This window comes from Schistocerca americana, chromosome 6 (genome assembly GCF_021461395.2).
Source record: "Schistocerca americana isolate TAMUIC-IGC-003095 chromosome 6, iqSchAmer2.1, whole genome shotgun sequence".
NCBI classification, from domain to species: domain Eukaryota; kingdom Metazoa; phylum Arthropoda; class Insecta; order Orthoptera; family Acrididae; genus Schistocerca; species Schistocerca americana.
The window spans coordinates 469,123,701-469,143,810 of record NC_060124.1 but is presented as its reverse complement, the minus strand read 5'-3'; the positions used below and the strand labels follow the sequence as shown (position 1 = coordinate 469,143,810).

General features: G+C 43.0%; 1 protein-coding gene across 1 annotated transcript in view; it reads right to left on the bottom strand.

The window, feature by feature from the left end:
* Nucleotides 1–20,110, bottom strand: part of LOC124620213 — a 79,903-nt gene that overhangs the window by 44,284 nt on the left and 15,509 nt on the right. Inside the window, exon 2 of the mRNA XM_047146881.1 lies at nt 11,249–11,360. Within this exon, the coding sequence (XP_047002837.1) occupies nt 11,249–11,360 (112 nt within the window). The remainder of the gene's footprint in view (nt 1–11,248; nt 11,361–20,110) is intronic.

Here is a 20,110-nt window from a genome sequence, read left to right as displayed (position 1 = left end):
ACTGGTGTCTTGAAAGACACAGCTGAAACAAGTAAGTTTTTCTCAATTGCAACCGATGCCTCCAGTTACAAAACCGAAAGCTGTTCCTCAAGTTGTAAGCTATTTGGATCCTGAAAGGTAATGAAGAATAGACTTACAGACTTCACTGAACGGGGTGATGAGACAGCTAATGGTGTTCACAGTCTGATCAAATCGTCATTGAGTTTTCATAATTTGGTATAAATAAATTAATATAATAGTCATATTATAGTTTTCTTTCCACAATTGTAGTTTGTTAATTCGATTGGTGAAACGAAATTTTTGGAATGACCAATCAGATGTATCAACACCCATATAAATCTTTTCAGAAGGTTATGGGACAGGATCTATTAGGGTAGAACTTTTGACTATTAGGCTAAGTGAGGAAGCGACAAACGTGTTTTTAGATGGCACAGAACTCAGCTAGTAGTATCTCGTATCTGTGAAAATTATGAAACTATTTTAAGTCCTCTATTAACATTCCTTGCAACAAGCGTATGTTATCATTGTACTTGTCCTTAGTTTCAAATTGCACACTCAATTGTAATTATTGTATATTTAGTAAAGAGAGTCAACACCAATTATCAGTGCTTAATATATTCATCACTAATTAAATGGCTCCCATCATGCTGCCTCTCTGGTTGCAGTACTACAGAAATGGTACCCAGTGTAGAGTGAACCAAATGCAACACAGCAATTTCCAAAATGATAAGATTATCATTGAAGAATTCTGCATTTTAAAATAATACTCACGATACATAAACTGTTTTTTCAGCACTGGTGTTCGACTGAATTTACTGTCTAGCAGAATGAGCAAGCACTGTTCCTATTGGTGGGAAGCGGAGTTAATGGACGATGTTGTTAGACATGTATGCAGAGAAAGTCAGTGCTGCAAAAAGTGGACGTTGCGCACTTCCAATGATGTCATTCCAAACGTGATGCGAATAATGTGGCTACAGATGCGTTTCTCATCAAACAAAAAGTCGTGCTTGGATGTAAAATGCTTGTGTTACATAGAGTTAACAAGCAATATGATAATTGAGCGCTACCGTTATGAAGTCCATCTAATAACCCATTCGAAGTTACAGTTACCGACATAAAAAGAGCATGTTTCTGCGAAGTCATTTCAGCATCTTACATAAACTGAAAGTGGTATACAAAATCGACAACTCCTTAGAGAGATGGTCGTTGATAAGCATTTTAAAATAATCGCTAAGCAAAGTGAGGTTTCAGTATAAATGACGATGAAATTTTTCCGTCTCTCTTGAAGTCAGCATGTGTAATGTTCAGAATTTGGAACGTATTGAACCATGTGCTGCCAAGAAAATAATACATGAGAGACCAAAAGTAGAAGCTGGTTGTACCATCTATGAACCAAACACCCCTTCTCCATTTTTCTTCACCGAGATGACTATCATAAACAACGTGTTCGTAAGGATTTGGCAGAAGTTAATGACAACACGGATGGTGGTGGTGGAGAAAGAAGGGTTCATTACACAACTAAAAGTAAAATTCAAACTCCCGAGAGCAAATAAATCGACACATGGAAAACTCACGTACTGGTAGCAGATCAGTCGTAGAGCAGAAAATTTTCAATACTACATTGGACTTGCGGTATGTTTTGGAAAGCGACAGACAGCTCTCAATTAACTCTCTGACAGCAGTTACTTTAACTAATAAATCTTCCACTTGACTACCTTCCCATGCACCTTCAAAACTGATTTTGCCCATTAACTGTGTTTGTTGTTGATAGCCTGTATTTAAGGTTATCACAGTTATCAGAATCTAAATAAACATGAATGCTGAAATAGTGTTAAGGAACTAGTGGCCCTGTCATTATTTTGTGAATTGTTGATGGATGATTAATGTATCAACACGGTATTGAGCTTTTATAAAGGTTATGACACAAGTTTATTGATTGAAATTGGACAAAAATATATGTTAAGCGTAATGACAGAAATAAAACATGATATGATGGCAGCACAAATACGCAACAAACAGTTAACAACCCTGTGTGGTGGCTGGTTGGCAAAGACTAAGGTTTGACTGTTTGAACAATTTACTCTGGTTCCAAAATATGGGTGGGTAAAATCTTCTCAGGTATTGTTGAAAGGAAAGTGCGAGTATTAGTTGAGGAACAATTGGATGAAAATCAGTGTGGGTTTAGGCCTCTTAGAGGTTGTCAGGACCAGATCTTTAGCTTACGACAAATAATGGAGAAGTGTTATGAGTGGAACAGGGAATTGTATCTATGCTTTATAGATCTAGAAAAGGCATATGACCGGGTTCCTAGGAGGAAGTTATTGTCTGTTCTACGAGATTATGGAATAAGAGGCAAACTTTTGCAAGCAATTAAAGGTCTTTACATGGATAGTCAGGCAGCAATCAGAGTTGACGGTAAACTGAGTTCATGGTTCAGAGTAGTTTCAGGGGTAAGACAAGGCTGCAACCTGTCTCCACTGTTGTTCATATTATTTATGGATCATATGTTGAAAACAATAGACTGGCGGGGTGAGATTAAGATATGTGAACACAAAATAAGCAGTCTTGCATATGCGGATGACTTAGTTGTGATGGCAGATTCGATTGAAAGTTTGCAGAGTAATATTTCAGAGCTATATCAGAAATGTAAGGACTATGGTATGAAGATTAGCATCTCCAAAACGAAAGTAATGTCAGTGGGAAAGAAATATAAACGGATTGAGTGCCAAATAGGAGGAACAAAGTTAGAACAGGTGGACGGTTTCAAGTACTTAGGATGCATATTCTCACAGGATGGCAACATAGTGAAAGAACTGGAAGCGAGGTGTAGCAAGGCTAATGCAGTGAGCGCTCAGCTACGATCTACTCTCTTCTGCAAGAAGGAAGTCAGTACCAAGACTAAGTTATCTGTGCACCGTTCAATCTTTCGACCAACTTTGTTGTATGGGAACGAAAGCTGGGTGGATTCAGGTTACCTTATCAATAAGGTTGAGGTTACGGATATGAAAGTAGCTAGGATGATTGCAGGTACTAGTAGATGGGAACAATGGCAGGAGGGTGTCCACAATGAGGAAATCAAAGAAAAACTGGGAATGAACTCTATAGATGCAGCAGTCAGGGTGAACAGGCTTAGATGGTGGGGTCATGTTACACGCATGGGAGAAGCAAGGTTACCCAAGAGACTCATGGGTTCAGCAGTAGAGGGTAGCAGGAGTCGGAGTAGACCAAGGAGAAGGTACCTGGATTCGGTTAAGAATGATTTTGAAGTAATAGGTTTAACATCAGAAGAGGCACCAATGTTAGCACTGAATAGGGGATCATGGAGGAATTTTATAAGGGGGGCTATGCTCCAGACTGAACGCTGAAAGGCATAATCAGTCTTAAATGATGATGATGATGATGATGATGATGATCCAAAATATGGATAACGCGATCTGAAATATCTAATGCTGAATAGGCCTTGATGGATTTATTCTACACAGATATTATACTACGTTGGTGCAGCTGAGAACAAGTGGCGAGATTGTGATCTGTTTGCCCTAACAAGCCAGAGTAGCAATACAATACTTCTTTTCTCGATGTGCGGAATTGCCTCATGTTTCAGTCGTGGTTCAAGCATCGGCAGAATAGCTATTGCAGTGCCTTGTAGTTACCTATCAAAGGCACAAAAAGTGCTAAGTCGCGGCTAGCCATCTGTTAGACGGATCGCGATCACTATCTGTAATGGAGCTAGGAAATCTCGGCAGATTCCAACGTGTGACACTCCCCTTCGCCAGTCATACCACTGACCAGTTTCACTTACTTACATGGTGTGTGCACAAGGAGATCAAATGTAGCACACCTGTCACAAATAAGTTTGCCCACGGCACAGTGAGTTGTCCGAGATGACTGAGGTCTAAACTGCTGCCCCAGCTGTGCCCTCACCACAGGAGACCCAGTCAAGACCAGCGCTAGTGCCGAGCCACGCTCAGGACAAGTGTCCCAAGCGGACCCCATTCATAACAAAAGCCACGACCAGAATCCTCTCCAGACTAGAATCTGAATAAGAAGATCCACTCCGTGCAGCAGTCTGAAATCAGAAGACGAAGAATAATCTCTCCTCATTTTCCATCAAACCTCGGTAAACTCCTAAAACCATTCGCGCAACCACCCCCACAAGGGTTTCGTGCCAATCACAAGACTCCACGAGCTCCACGTCTCCCCACTAACTCGTCTGCTCTACTAATCGACCAGTACTTCTCAATGTTAACAATATTCTTCTCTTTTCAGGACAAGCAGCTAATCTCTGACTCGCAAATTCCCATGCAGACTTGCTTGTCCCCATGACCACTTTAGGCAGCACGTTGTTTTCAGTTTCTGTAAAGCTCTAACGTGAACAAAACATTTATCAGGGAGATCATTATCTGAGCAGCCTGAATTTCATGGCGTGTCCACCTGGGGCCCTGTCCAAACCTAGAGAGGGGTTATGTGTCCCAGCATATACCGTTTCAGATCCGCAATAAATGTTAGTTACTTCTAAAATTGTTTTGAAGCCCTGAGGCTTCCTAAAAATTCTGCAGGCTGAGGGATGGCAGCACCTGACAGCTTCCTTGCCGGCCGATGTGGCCGAGCGGTTCTAGGCGCTACAGTCTGGAACCGCGGGACCACTACGGTCGCAGGTTCGAATCCTGCCTTGGACGTGGATGTGTGTGTTGTCCTTAGGTCAGTTAGGTTTAAGTAGTCCTAAGTTCTAGGGACTGACGACCTCAGAAGTCCCATAGTGCTCAGAACCATTTCAACCGTTTGGGCTCCCTCAGTAGTGTCCTGCCCATGGTGAACATGAAACCTCGCGAAATTTTATGGCCGCCATCCCTGTTCAGAAAGGCATTTACGACAATACATTGCGTTGGAGACCTAGAGAGATATCTCTTGCACTCCCTGGCTTCTGCTATGGCAAGCGGCGTCCAGCAGGTAGGTACAGATAGGCCGTTTTTCCGCACTGTGGAACGAATGCATTCCTTCGCACCATGGGAGGACTTATGTCCCCGGTAATGCTTCGAGATGTTGCTTTACCTAATAGCAGCATGTCGCTTTCAGCCTCAAATGTCCACCGCAAGATTTACTGTTAAATGACCAATTGTCTGCTTGTTCCAACATCAGAAAATTATTATTCCAATGAGAATCGTCATAAAGACCCCATATGCACTAACAATGTACACTCCTTCATCAATGCCTGCTCATACTGATAACTTTCTGTTATCTGACCAACGTGATGTCCTGGGTGAAAAATCAACATTAAATTGTACCCTTGAATATGGAGAATAGTGAATGACTCGTCTTCTCGCAACTTTTACAAATGGCCACCCAACAATCAGGAATTCTGGATGTGTCATATCATCCTTCGGATTTTTATCCAGAAAAAATTACCTCTGTCCACGTCGAGTGATATCAAAACAAGGTCTCTTATTAGGTCAGTTGTTAAATTTATACGATACCATCATGAATGATAAGAATGTGATTGTTATCTGGTTGTCTGTAGTGTTACGAACGAAGCAATTATGATGGTGCATACGTTCGTAGCGATTTTGTTTTGGATGTTGATATTCTGGAGGCCGGTAAATAGTTTGGACAAGAAGAGAATAGAAGCTTTTGAAATGTGGTGCTACAGAAGAATGCTGAAGATAAAATGGGTAGATCACATAACTAGTGAGGAAGTATTGAATATGATTGGGGAGAAGAGAAGTTTGTGGCACAACTTGACCAGAAGAAGGGATCGGTTGGTAGGACATGTTCTGAGGCATCAAGGGATCACCAATTTAGTATTGGAGGGCAGCGTGGAGGGTAAAAATCATAGGGGGAGACCAAGAGATGAATACACTAAGCAGATTCAGAAGGATGTAGGTTGCGGTAGGTACTGGGAGATGAAGAAGCTTGCACAGGATAGAGTAGCATGGAGAGCTGCATCAAACCAGTCTCAGGACTGAAGACCACAACTACAACAACATTCCGGAGGCGATGGTCTCATTAATCGATTGTCATTTTTTATTTGTAGCTCACAGTTGCTCTTTGAGTTTTCATTTGGAAATAGTGAGGGGAGCTGTGGGCGCTAGAAAATGGAGTACTATGTGAATAAATTGGAACATATTCGACATATTCTTATATTTGAATTCAACAGAATGGTGACAGCAGGAGAAGAATCCAAAAACATTTGCACAGTGTGTGGCGATAATGCCGTTGAACGCTCCACATTCAGGAAGATCTTTGGGGTTTAATGAAGGCCTTTTAAACGCAATAATCCACAATGATACTTGTCAGTGTACTCAAAAACTGACAAATATGATGAACTGTGATCATTCCACCACCGTGCGACATTTTCATGCAATAGGGAAGGTTCAGAAATTGCGTGATGGGTACCATATGCTCTAAGTATAGGTGACCATACGTCCATTTCTGCTTGTTCACCATCAGTTGCCCCGTGAACAACACCGACCACTCCTATTTGGTATTGCTAATGCTGATGAGAGACGGTGTCTTTACGCTAACGTAAGGAAAAGAAAGGGGTGGCTGAGGCCATACAAAGCAGAGCTCCCTGGGCAAAGACATGAGCACATCCGTAAAAGATAATGTTATGCTTCGGGTGGAACATCGATGGTGTGGTGTACTACGAATTGCTTCCCCAGTGTGTAACCATCACTAGTGACATTCGCTGTCTCCAGCTGAGACGTCTTGCAGACGTAATCCGAGAACAACGACGAGGGAGTCTGTGTGAAGTGATGCCACTCCATGATAACGCTGACCCGCATTTTGCTAGACTGACAAAAAACACTATACAGGAGTTGGGTTGGGAAGTAAATCAACACCTTCCTTATTCGTCTGATCTTAAGATTTTTACCCTTTCAGTTCTCTACCGAATAACCTTCAGAAACCCCCTTTATAGATAAAAATGCAATCCGAGCAGGACTCGACGAGTTATTCGCTTCAAAACCAGATGCTTCATACAGCCGTGGCATCGTTAAGTTATCCCTAGGTAGCAGACTGTTGTAAATAGTAAAGCAGAATATATTATTGATGATTGAAATCTGCTATCTGTAACTGTTGTGTTTATTAAACTTACGGAGAAGCACTATGAATTTATGCAATATTATCGAGTGGGACGAAATCTGAGGTGAAACCACTCGTCAGGGTATTGGTAAGATTATGTTACTGAAAATATTGCTTCATGAAACCATACAGGTTGCGTAATCATACTGCATTCACCCACCTCTAAGAAAGAATGTGACTCTCACCTAGCCACTGGGCCAAGAGATTTGCAAGAGCATCTGACAGTGAGAACAGTAAACATAAGCCAGCTGAACAGACCGTCTAGTAGCGATAAATATTCTGTGTGACTGCCGTTTAGTGGATGTGGTACCACGTCCTGATACCACGCCACTGGCGTTCAACTTTTGGCATCAGGATATCAAGTTCATGTTAGATGTCGACGGCGGTCGCGCAGGTTCTAGCGCACCTGATGGTGTGTGCCTGCTAAGCCACGCGTACGGTGGCTCTGTACCAGGAGCGTCCTCTGCCGCGGCGATATACGATGGCCAGCGACAGCGAGAAGCCTCACTCCCGCTTCGAGTCTCTTCACTCGACTTTTGTTATGTAAACTAATTTTCATTCTCTAATTAAAGGTGTAGCAAACCATACTGATCGAAACCCACATTTCAATGCTCAAACAGTAGTGTAACGCTAGCTAGCATAAAATCTCCTTAGATTTGTTGTAGAGCTGAGTTTTATGAATTAACATAAATAGACTTACTTTGAGAAGTTTTTTTTAATTCATACTGAGACAATTACTCCGTGAAGTGGAGTCCTAATATTAGACTAACACATGCAAAATATTTCAAAGCAGTTACTACCTTGCTAGTATTAAATTACGAAAACTAAATCACTGGAAAGTTCAGTGATATTTTATATATTTTAATCAATTCAATAAAGGGCAACACTGACAACACTGATAATTTCACTATAGATTGTATTAGAGTCTGTTTGTTCAACATAAAGTTGTTTTGCACTTGCTGTTGGCTGTGTTTTTCAATTAACTATGAATGTTACTTCTTAATAGCAATATGGCCACAGGAGAACGGTCAGACAACCTAGGATAACTATATTATTAGTTGCCACTAATCTGCTCGTTTCTCCGAAACGTGTGTAAAATAAAATTTCACCGACTAATTTGGGCAGAAATGGAACGAAACAGCATTTATCCAGATATAATATTAAACGGGGCATACTATACATGATGCTGCTACTGTCAGAGCAATGTAAAAAGTAAGTATTATAAACGTCAAAATAATAGTCGAAACTAGTCATGCGTACACGGCGCTTCATAGCATTACCAGGGTACATCAGAAGTTATGCACTAAGTGGCACTAATTGTCGACGACAATCTAGTAATTAAAACAGTTGACAAAAAATGTATCCGGTAGAAGCTGGCGTAAGTGAGGGCAAATTTCTGGGCGTAGTATTGTTTTTCAGTTTTCACTATGATGCCTGTGGCAAGGCAGCCTTAAACCCTTCTACAAGACGATCATAAATTCATAGTCTGTGATTAGTCGGCCCCACATACCTCCAAATTTTATGACAGTCAGGAGCAGATCTGCTACACTGCGTGATTTCTTAGCATGTACCCGAGCACCACGTGACGTATTATACTAGAACCACCTCTCGAAAGACAATAAAAGCCATGCTCTGTGTTTCGTCTGCTACGTACCCCCTAGTATGTTGTGCTGCCTAGTATGACAGAGAGTGCAGTCCAACATTTTCTATTAAAGACGATATGGCGCCTGCCAACCGCTAGAAACCACGAAGAGTGATGTTCTACACAGCTGAAACCTAAACAACAAAGGAGTGGGCTAGAGAATCGCTATGAAAGTGAAGAGAAGTAAGAAGTCTAAACATTCAGAAACAACCTCCACTACTGATGAAAAATAATATTATTTGTGAGAAATGGCACCAAACGTATCACTGATTATGTCCCACAGGTTAACGAAATGAGGAGGCTGAATAAAAAAGTACTGTACACAAAAGAAGGGCTTGTATTTGTTGCAGATCCTTAACACTAATTTACTGCGTCTTCCATCGAATATTCATCCAAGATCAATATGTTCACAGATAGTCTTAAATAACTGATTAACTTCAGTAATTCCTCCGCAAACTTGCATTGTGTTGATGCGCTCAGTTCCCATCAGGCTACTGCTTGCCATGTTTACAATTCTGAAGAGGACCTTGGCCAAGAAGACAATGCTACCTGCTACAACATAATGGAGGAACTCCTGCATTACACCAGACACAGTCCAAGTCTTTACTCAACTGCTTGATGAACACTCACACAAGAGTTCAGAAATGTTCACGTGGAGAAATTAACATACAAATACTCTTCCACCCAAGGTAATCACTCTGAGACTAACTGGATAACGATACCACCTTCTTCCTTCGTTACAGACACAAAATAATGGCGAATTTGTTTGTATTAATACAAGGGAGTTCCGAAGTGGAATGACGCATGCGCACAGCACTGAAGAAGCCCGGTGTGCCTGAGGTTATTCGGGTTCACATCACAATTGGAGACGAGCATGTACTGACAACGTGGTTGCCAACGGAATTGCATGTTGTTATCTGGTATGAATAGGCACGTGAGACTAGTGCGTCCATCATCCATAAACTTCTACAGATGGCGCATGGTGCAGAGGTCATATATCATCAAATGGTTGGTCGCTGGTGTTACATGTTCAGAAAATGAAAACAGAGTGTTCGCTGCATTGACAGCCGCACTACCGGGAGGTCACTTCCAAATCACTGCTAAGGTGGGGCAGGCTGTGTGACACAGTTCCTTTTATTTAACCAAAGTGGTTTCGTCAAACGCTACGACAAATGTCTTAATGTTGGTAGCGACTATGTCGAAACATAATGAAAGGGGTATAGTTCATGATGTCATGGTGTATTTGTTTTAGCAATAAATTTTCCATGTCGACTGAGCGGTGTAGCGCAGTGATTTTTACAGTGGAATCGTATTCGGTAGGACGACGGTTAAAACACACGTCCGGCCATCCTGATTTAGGTTTTCAGTGGTTTCCCTGGGTCGCGTAAGGCAAATACTGGGGTGGTTCCTTTGGAAGGGCACGGCCGTTTTCCTTCTCCATCCTTCCCTAATCCGAGCTTCTCCTACATCACTAACGACCTCGTAGTCGACGGGACGTTACAAGACTAATCTCCCCTCCTCCTCCTCCTCCTACTACTACTACTCTTTTCTGCGTCAAAAACAATGACGCAATTTACTTTCGGAGCGTCCCTCACACAAGTGGGTCCCTGTTAACTACATTTCTTACATGTACCGCATTTACAAGTCAATTATATGACCACTGTTGAGTTTAACTTGAGCGATCTGACGCCCAGAATCACATAAAATCGGCTGATGGGATTGTGAAAAATTATTTACAGCAAGAGTTCTGTAAAAATTGCTACAACTCAAATTTTTTCTTGCATCACAGTTGAAATTAACGTTATTGTCAGCTCTTTCACTACATTACATCTAAATGGTTATTCATAGTTGTCAATGTGGTTTTAAAAGACGGCTGCATGAAAACAAAATATACAGAAAAATGACACGTATGACTGAACAGAGTACCACACCAATTTTTGATTCGTAGTGGGGTAGACTGCAACATTTCGTAACATGTAAGGAAATCGTCTGCCCCATTTTGTCGCAAGGAATTAATTCTCAACTTCAAGAAGGCAACACAATGAGCAGATTTCGGTAGCAGGCTGTAGACGTTGCAATTTTCCAATGCATTGCATGCACGTTCATGTTGACGTTGCCGCAGTCCAAATGGTGCCCAAATTGGAAACTTGTAATGCGAGTTAAAAACTTAGAAAGTGCTTTTTAATTGGTTCAAATGGCTCTGAGCACTATGGGACTTAACTTCTAAGGTCATCAGTCCCCTAGAACTTAGAACTACTTAAACCTAACTAACCTATGGACGTCACACACATCCATGCCCAAGGCAGGATTCGAACCTGCGACCGTAGCGGTCGCGCGGTGCCAGACTGTGGCGCCTAGTTCCGCTCGGCCACCCCGGCCGGCAGAAAGTGCTTTCTCGAGATATACATGTCATTTTTGTGTATGTCTTGTAGTTTCCGCATAGTCGTCTTCTGAAACCCGTACTGAAGGTGGAACCAGATGAGGATGCCTACGCGACTTAAGGTGACCTTGTGCGACGGGACTGACCTTGAACCGACCCCACGACGCTGCGCCGGTCGCGGTCCACCCCGGTGCCCGACGGCTGCGCCCGAGACGACGTTTTGGCGCCCAACGGTGATGACACTTGGCTCAGCCGCGCCTGTCGCAGAGGTAACCCCTAAAGCAAGCTAGCTGTCGGCGCTAGTGCTTGCCGATCGGAAAAGAACAACGAGATTTCTACAAATGTGACTGCAAGAAGATTCTGAGAGACACCATATACAACAAATCTGTCCCTTTAAGCCTCTAAGACGCATCTACTTCGACAGCACACAACGTGTAGCAAAGTCTACCATATACAGGGTGATCCATTGATCGTGACCGGGCCAAATATCTCACAGAATAAGCGTCAAACGAAAACACTACAAAGAACGAAACTTGTCTAGCTTCAAGGGGAAAACCAGATGGCGCTATGGTTGGCCCGCTAGATGGCCATAGGTCCAACGGATGTCAACTGCGTTTTTTAAAATAGGAACCCCCATTATTTATTACATATTCGTGTGGTACGTAAGGAAATATGACTGCTTTAGTTAGAGCACTTTTTTCGCTTTGTGATTGATGGCGCTGTAATAGTCACAAACATATGGCTCACAATTTTAGAAGAACAGTTGGTAACAGGTTGGGTTTTTAAATTAAAATACAGAACGTAGGTACGTTTGAACATTTTATTTCGGTTGTCCAGTGTGACACATGTACCTTTGTGAACTCATCATTTCTGAGAACGCATGCTGTTACAGCGTGATTACCTGTAAATACCACATTATTGCAATAAATGCTCAAAATGATGTCCGTCAAGCTCAATGATTTGGCCATACGTGTAACGACATTCCTCTCAACAGCAAGTAGTTTGCCTTCTGTAATGTTCGCACATATATTGACAATGCGCTGATGCGTGTTGTCAGGCGTTGTTAGTGGATCACGATAGCAAATATCCTACAACTTTCCCCACAGAAAAAAATCCGGGGACGTCAGATCCGGTGAACGTGCGGGCCATGGTATGGTGCTTCGACGACCAATCCACCTGTCATGAAATATGCTATTCAATACCGCTTCACCGCACGCGAGCTTTGTGCCAGACATCCATCATGTTGGAAGTACATCACCATTCTGTCATGTGGTGAAACATCTTGTAGTAACTCCGGTAGAACATTACGTAGGAAATCGGAATACATTGCACCATTTAGATTGCCATCGATAAAATGGGTGCCAATTATCCTTCCTCCCATAGTGCCGCACCATACATTAACCCGCCAAGGTCGCCGATGTTCCACTTGTCGCAGCCATCGTGGATTTTCCGCTGCCCAATAGTGCATATTATGCCGGTTTACGTTACTGCTGTTGGTGAATGACGCTTCGTCGATAAATAGAACGCGTGCAAAAAATCTGTCATCGTCCCGAAATTTCTCTTGTGCCCAGCAGCAGAACTGTACACGACGTTCAAAGTCGTCGCCATGCAGTTCCTGGTGCATAGAAATATGGTACGGGTGCAATCGATGTTGATGTGGAATTCTCAACACCGACGTTTTTGAGATTCCCTATTCTCGCGCAATGTGTCTGCTACTGATGAGCGGATTGGCCGCGACAGTAGCTAAAACACCTACTTGCGCATCATCATTTGTTGAAGGTCGTGGTTCACGTTTCACATGTGGCTGAACACTTCCCGCTTCCTTAAATATCGTAACTATCTGGCCAACGGCCCGGACACTTGGATGATGGCGTCCAGGATACCGAGCAGCATACATAGCACATGCCCGTTGGGCATTTTGATCACAATAGCCATACATCAACACGATATCGACCTTTTCCGCAATTGGTAAACGGTCCACTTTAACACGGTTAACGTATCACGATACCACGTACTTATATGTTTGTGACTATTACAGCGCCATCTATCACAAATAAAAAAAGTGGTCCAACTAAAACACTCATATTTCTTTACGTACTACACGGATTGCAATAAAAAATAGGGGTTCGTATTTAAAAAACGCAGTTGATATCCGTTTGACCTGTGGCAGCGCCATCTAGTGGGCCAACCATAGCGCCATCTGGTTTTCGCCTACAAGCCAGACAAGTTTCGCTCTTTGTAGTTATTGCGTTTGAAGCTTATTTCGTGAGATATTTGTCCCGGTCACTATCAATGGACCACCCTGTAGTTCGTGAGGCTCTTAACGGTGCATTCCCCAGAACCCAATAGTAAAAAGTACCAGAATCCTTACGATGCGAAGGGCAGGAAAAAGATTATAATTATTGTGCCACATTTCGACATGCTAATTACCTGTCGCGGCCAGTTAACATTATATCGCCGACAGTATTGCTCCTCCAGTTAGATAGTTCTTACGAGCTGGGAAGTAGGTGGTAACCTGTTGCTGTGGAGATGAAAGGAGTCTGCTGGCGAAACAAAGAGTGTGCTTCTGGCCCTTGCAACAACAACATCTCAGGGAACGTTTCTCTTGCTCTGGGCCAAGTAGGCAGCAACGACACAGCCAGCGACAGGGGTGTGCTACTGGTCTGTATGAGGACCAGAGAAGTACACATTATGCTTTTAACTTGCCCAGCCTTGCCTCGTAGTCATGCAGGCAAGCTTCCGTACGTTAGCAGAGAATTAGCAGGCTGCTTTACTCTCATCCAAGCCGAGTTACACCTAATCCGTGTAGGCTAAAGGAGTCTAGCTCGCCTGCCTGTCTTCCCGCAGTGCTTCACTATTCCTTGATGGCACGCTGACTACCAAACGGAACGTGAAGGTTTTTGAAGATGCTTTCATAGCCATTATCCAAAGTGACCCTGATAACGACAAGATGTGGTTCATGTAAGTCGGAGCTCGACCCCATCGAAGGAGAAGAGTGATGTCCTGGAGGAGCACTTTGAGGATCGCTTTCTGGCTCTGGGGTACCAAGACGCCACTGGCATGGGCCTCGACTGGCCTCCATATTCTTTGGCTCTGAACATATGCGACTCCTTTTTGTGGGGCTATATTACAGCTAAGGTGTACAGCGATAACCACAAAATCACTGCTGAGCTGAAAACAGCCATTCGGAGGTCATCGACAGCATCGATGGTCTGACACTTCAACGGATCATGCAGAATTTCACAATTCATCTGCGCCACATCATCGCCAATGGCGGCAGGTATATCGAACATGTCATAACCTAAATCCGAATATCTGTAGTGATGTTTACATGTTGAATAAAGTGAGTGCACGCCGTAGTTTATAACTAATTTATGTTTTTTTCATGGAGTTCAATAACTGTCTCCTTTATATGTTGGCATCCTTAGAGCTTGCAATCTAAACAGCTTGTTATATGAAGTCCGATCACTCTTGCTATACACTGCGACATACATGTCATATATTGCATCAGTGAGCAATGTGGACGTGGTAGGACAGTATTGTAGAATATTATTCGTGAACTTAACTAAATTTCGAGGTTTCGGAAGACTGAAAGATTTTTCCAAAACTCAAAACAATGGATGTACAGTGGCAGGTGTAAGGCGTTGATGGTGCCGGTGGATACGGAAATGAGTATACGCTTGTTCTCTTAGTTCGTGACGGCAGCTAGACACAGACACATGAATGTATCATCGTATTAGACGCGTAATATCTGTGATCACACGTCGGTCAAGGCACCAAATTCGCATCCAGGACACCAGCGTAACGTAATCGAAGCGATAGTGGGAAAAGTGAAGATCAATCAAGGATTACTTTTCAACATTCTGCACGCTACCTGCTGTGTTCGGTGACTGTTCACACCCATTCAAAAAGCCAATCGAACGGCGGTACCAGCAAAAATGTTGGATCAATGTCAGTCCAACCCAGATGATCTCTTTAGCCACCCAGTCACCGTGAATGAGTGCTGCGTGTCTCAGTGTGACCACGGGACAAAGAATCAAAGCAAGCAATGGAAACAAGTGGATTTACTACCGCCGAAAAAGCCGAAGAGCCAACGACCGTCGGGAAGGCAGATGCTGAGGGCATTTTGCACTGAAATAGCGTAATTCTGACAGACAGTTTATAAATGGGTACAGTTTGGAAGTTAATCAAAAGTATTTTCTTATCCAAATATCGCAAGACGAGGCTCAATGAAACATATTTTAATTTTGAGACGTTTTAGGCCACAAAATAGTGGATTTTATTTGTGCTTTTTTCCCCTTTTCAACATATTACAGGGCTTTTTTTAAATTTTGTTTGATCAGTTTTCTCTGCAATTTCATCGTGTTTCGATTAGTATAGGCTATTTTCAATTCGAACCATCGTCAGCTCACTTCTAACACATGTTTTCTGTAGTATGTAGAACCATCTATGAAAGTCGAGATTCTCTGCACCTTAGAACGTGAGGATGTATATTATATGCAACCCCAACTATAGTAAGGTTTTGGATGTCTAATTTATGTAATCTTAACGTCTTTCAGCCAAATGTAACCCCCGTTACGTCAATTTCAATTGCAAATTGGAGGGTGTGTCTTGCGGACTCACTGAAGTTATCCTAAGTGCTCAAAGTAGATCATACTTAATTCCTCAGATGCACTGTAGCAAAAACGAAGTTCGTTTTTCATATTTCGTTAATCAAAAAGTTATTTGTCTGAATAAGGAGACTTTCTTTCACACTAGCTATTCTTCGCACTGTGTTACATACCACCAGCACGCGTTTTTAATATCCACTGAGCATTGTTTTTCCTATCTCAGTCAGTGTCTGTACTAAATTTAGCAAGCCTATATTCTGCTGCATGGCCTCAAGTCCTTAGCACACATTTCTACACACTTGTCAGCCACAATATCTTTGCCCTCCTTCAAATTATTTATCGAGTGAGAAAACAGCTCGTCAAATTTACGAACGTGTCATAACTCGAGGTTTCGGAATGCGTGTTAAGTACTTTTTTAAACAATTTGTATCACGAGACATCTACTGATGTATTAGAAGTTGCCCCATAAACACACAAGAACCATTGCCCTGCTGGACTTGGGCTGTGTTCCGTGACTGGTATATAGGCCTATTCCCCAATTTTTAATTGCTCTTCAGTCTTCTTTATGTTTCGTTTGCTCATTTTTCTGCTCCCACTGTTATGAAAACTGAGCTGCAGTGAAACCATCTACGCATACATATATACACGGCTAGTCACATTGGATTGATAGCGCAATCTGTTGTCAGATGCAGAAGGATGGAAGGGTCCCGTGGAGCTTATCAAGCTTACACAAACCCAAGTTGACTTGCTTTAACCACTATGTTTCAGTATACAGGTACTCGTGTGTCTTCGTTCCACTAGGCTGAGCTGTTTAATTGGTCCCAGCAGAGATAGGGCAGGCGGACTGGAAGAAGAATGTGTACACTCTGATACGACAGGCGGGCGGAGTGAATGCTATCGGTTCCTGGCACAGACAGTGTTTTGGCCTGTCTTTGGACAGAATTTCTGTGGTGGTTGTATAGAGTGACTTATACCAACCGTAAATCGCAGAGTGCTCCTATATTGGTCGACAACTGTTAAGGAACAGAGACATTTTTGGACAGCAAAAATCACAGGCAATGATAGGCGACATGAAACACAGTACATACGTAATAGAGGTAGGGTGGTATATTTATAATGAAAACTGGTACAGATTTCACCACTTGTGAAAGTGGGATAACAGATATACATAATGGCCATGTTTGACACAGGTCAAACTCCCAGCGTAAAGGTCGATATTGGACTCTCAGTAAAGAATATGGCCTCCTCGGACAAAAATGCACATTTTGCACTTGTTTTTCATGCTGGCTATCAATCGGTTTACATTTCTTGCACGGGGCTGGAGGTGTTGTCTGCCAGGAGCATCGCTGAGGCATGTGCTACAAAGAAACAAGTCTCGGGAGTACACAGGCCATTCCATACGTTCAATATCCTCACAAAAGGACATGATCCAGGATACCTCGCGCACAGATATGCTGTAGTATTCGGCCACTGTGCATACTTCCTTTCCACACTTTAACGCGTAGGGCATACCGATGACATTCATGAATATTCTGTTTTGTGTAACGTGTTCACCCCTGCCTCTACACTGACTGGTGGCCACACTGAAGCAAGATTTGTCGAAGAAAAATGTTCTGAACCACTGTTGCTGACCCTTTCTCGACGATGACGTGGTTGATGTGGTGTACATTTAACAGGGTTTCGAGTATACAAACCGTCATAATTTACTCGCTGCGAAATGGTGTACCCGTAGCGGCTGCAATGTCTGTAGCGATCTGCCACTAGGGTTACATATCGATCCTCTTGCAGTGTGGCGATCCGTCTACGACCACCAGCATGCTTTCGCTAGCATTACCAGCTTCAGCGACCTTTTTTAATGGTGAGATAATATTTGTCGTGCCCATTGCTGTGGCGACAGTAGTGACACACTGACCGGCTTGGAGCCGTCCAACGTCTTGTCCGCGATCGGAAGCGCTCAAATGATGTCTTGCAGACATGTTGCCATACCACACGGTATGTTGCACTAATCGTTTCCACAACAACCTTCGTCAAACACCATAGCGCATGCACTGTCTAATGCATACAGAGCGTCTGTGCATAAGCTTCGCTGCGGTAAACACGTCCCGCACTATACAGTTCTTTTTACTATAATTGATCGCTTGTTCCGTAATAACTGTCGGTTGTTCAGTAGCAAATGGCAGTTTCTCCTTAGCAAGTGTCAGTTGTTCCCTGGCAATTGTCAAGCAGTGTTTACCTGCTTATGACCTACATCTGGGATTGTGTTGTTTCTTCAAGATCGTTTCTGGCGCCAGTTAATTTTTACACCACACCGGACGTTGCTGATCTCAAAATTTGGCAGACATTGTTTAGGCCCATCTGTTCCAAAACAGTCCGAGTACGATTTATCAGTTGTTATGAAGTCAATTTTAAACTGTTTGCGTTTCAAGATACTCAGATGCACTGAAATGGCATGCCTAACCGTGGCAGAAGCAAAAATAGTACAGCTGCGACAAGTCAGTCCAGATGATTCCTTTACCGGCCTAATCGCTATGGATAACTGATTGGTGTATCACTATGACCCAGAAACAAAAGTGCATAGCTAGAAGTGGAAACAATCGGATTTTACACTGCTGAAAATGACGAAGACACAACATCGGATAAGGTGTTACCCAGAATAATTTTTTTTTGGGGGGGGGGGGGGGGGATGTCCGTGTGCGGTCCTAACGAGTTAGGCTGATAAGGCGCAAGCTATTGCAGGACCGTTCTACTGAAATCTTCTGACGAGGTTACAGCAAGCTGTAAAGAGAAATGGTAGGAGGCAGCTATCGCAGGAGGTCTTTTTCTTCATGACAACGGACCAGGTCAATCTGAACTGTCTAACACGTGCTACGTTTGTTGGTTGTGAAGTTTTGGCGGAGCCCCTGTATTCTCCTGCCATGGCACCTTTTCATCGGATCAAGAAATCATTGCCTGGCAGCATTTCCAGAAAAACAATGAGATCTTTTTCGTGGTAGAATGTTGCCTAAAGTGCTAAAATACACACTTATACAACCATGGTCTCCTACAAGTCACGCTTCGTAGGAAAAAGTGAACTTCTGGAGAAGGAATAACACTATCGCCACATTTCATTGTCCAAATATAAAATTTTAGAGGTAATAACTAAAATTTTATGACTACCTCTCACACTATGTAATACACATAATTCGAATGAGAAAGAATGTGGCTCTACCAACAATTTGTTAAAATGATGACTGATGCGTATGCTGCACAGAAAAGACTGTTAAGACAGATCCAACTACGGAACTTCATAAAGAATGCGGAAAACTATGAATCGACTAAAGCAGTACGTCCCCAGTTCCAGAATCATGTATGGTCGTTCTGTTGATTGCGGTGACATGTTTCTGTCAATCTGTGTAGGAAACACCATAGGATGTAAGACGAAATATATTGATGTTAAGTGATGAACAAACAAACATTGTTAGATATTCCGACCACTGTACTTTACGAAGAACTCATAAATCTGGGAAACACGAGGCCAGTACCTCTCTAGCGCCAAAATCATGCACACTCGTTCTACTCTGTGTGGGGATAAGTTTCACGAGAATCTATAGACGGAATTCGAAAGGATGGCTGTCAGAAAGACGAAATCATAAAATGCCTTTGAGGCTCCATCTGACGAAATACTTGAAAACTTCGGACACCAGTCAGGTCGAACGCTGCAGTGGACTATCACCGCCCAGAGCCACCGCTTCATACAACTAATACACAAATTTTTTAAGTTAAAACTTATTACAGTGCACGAAAGGGAATAACGCGACTCTCTTCCGAAGCGACAAATGTTGACATTTCCTCACTACTAATGCAGTAAGGTAGTTAAAAAAAATGGCTCTGAGCACTGTGGGACTTAACTTCTGAGGTCATCAGTCCCCTAGAACTTAGAACTACTTAAACCTAACTAACCTAAGGACATCACACGCATCCATGCCCGAGGCACGATTCGAACCTGCGACCGTAGCAGTCGCGCGGTTCCGGACTGAAGGGCCTAGAACCGCATCGCCACCGCGGCCGGCCATCATGATGTTCGCATCCGTGTTTGGCGACATCGCGGTGTACGCACATTGGAAGCGTGTATTCGTCATCGCCAGACTGGCATATCACCCGCCGTGATGGTATGGGGTGCCATTGGTTACACGTATCGGTCAGCTCTTGTTCGCATTGACGGCATTTTGAACAGTGGACGTTACATTTCAGATGTGTTACGACCCGTGGCACTACCCTTCATTCGATCCCTGCGAAACCCTACATTTCTGCAGGATAATGCACGACCACATGTTGCAGGTCCTGTACGGGTCTTTCTGGATACAGAAAATGTTCGACTGCTGCCCTGGCCTACACATTCTCCAGAGCTCTCACCAATTG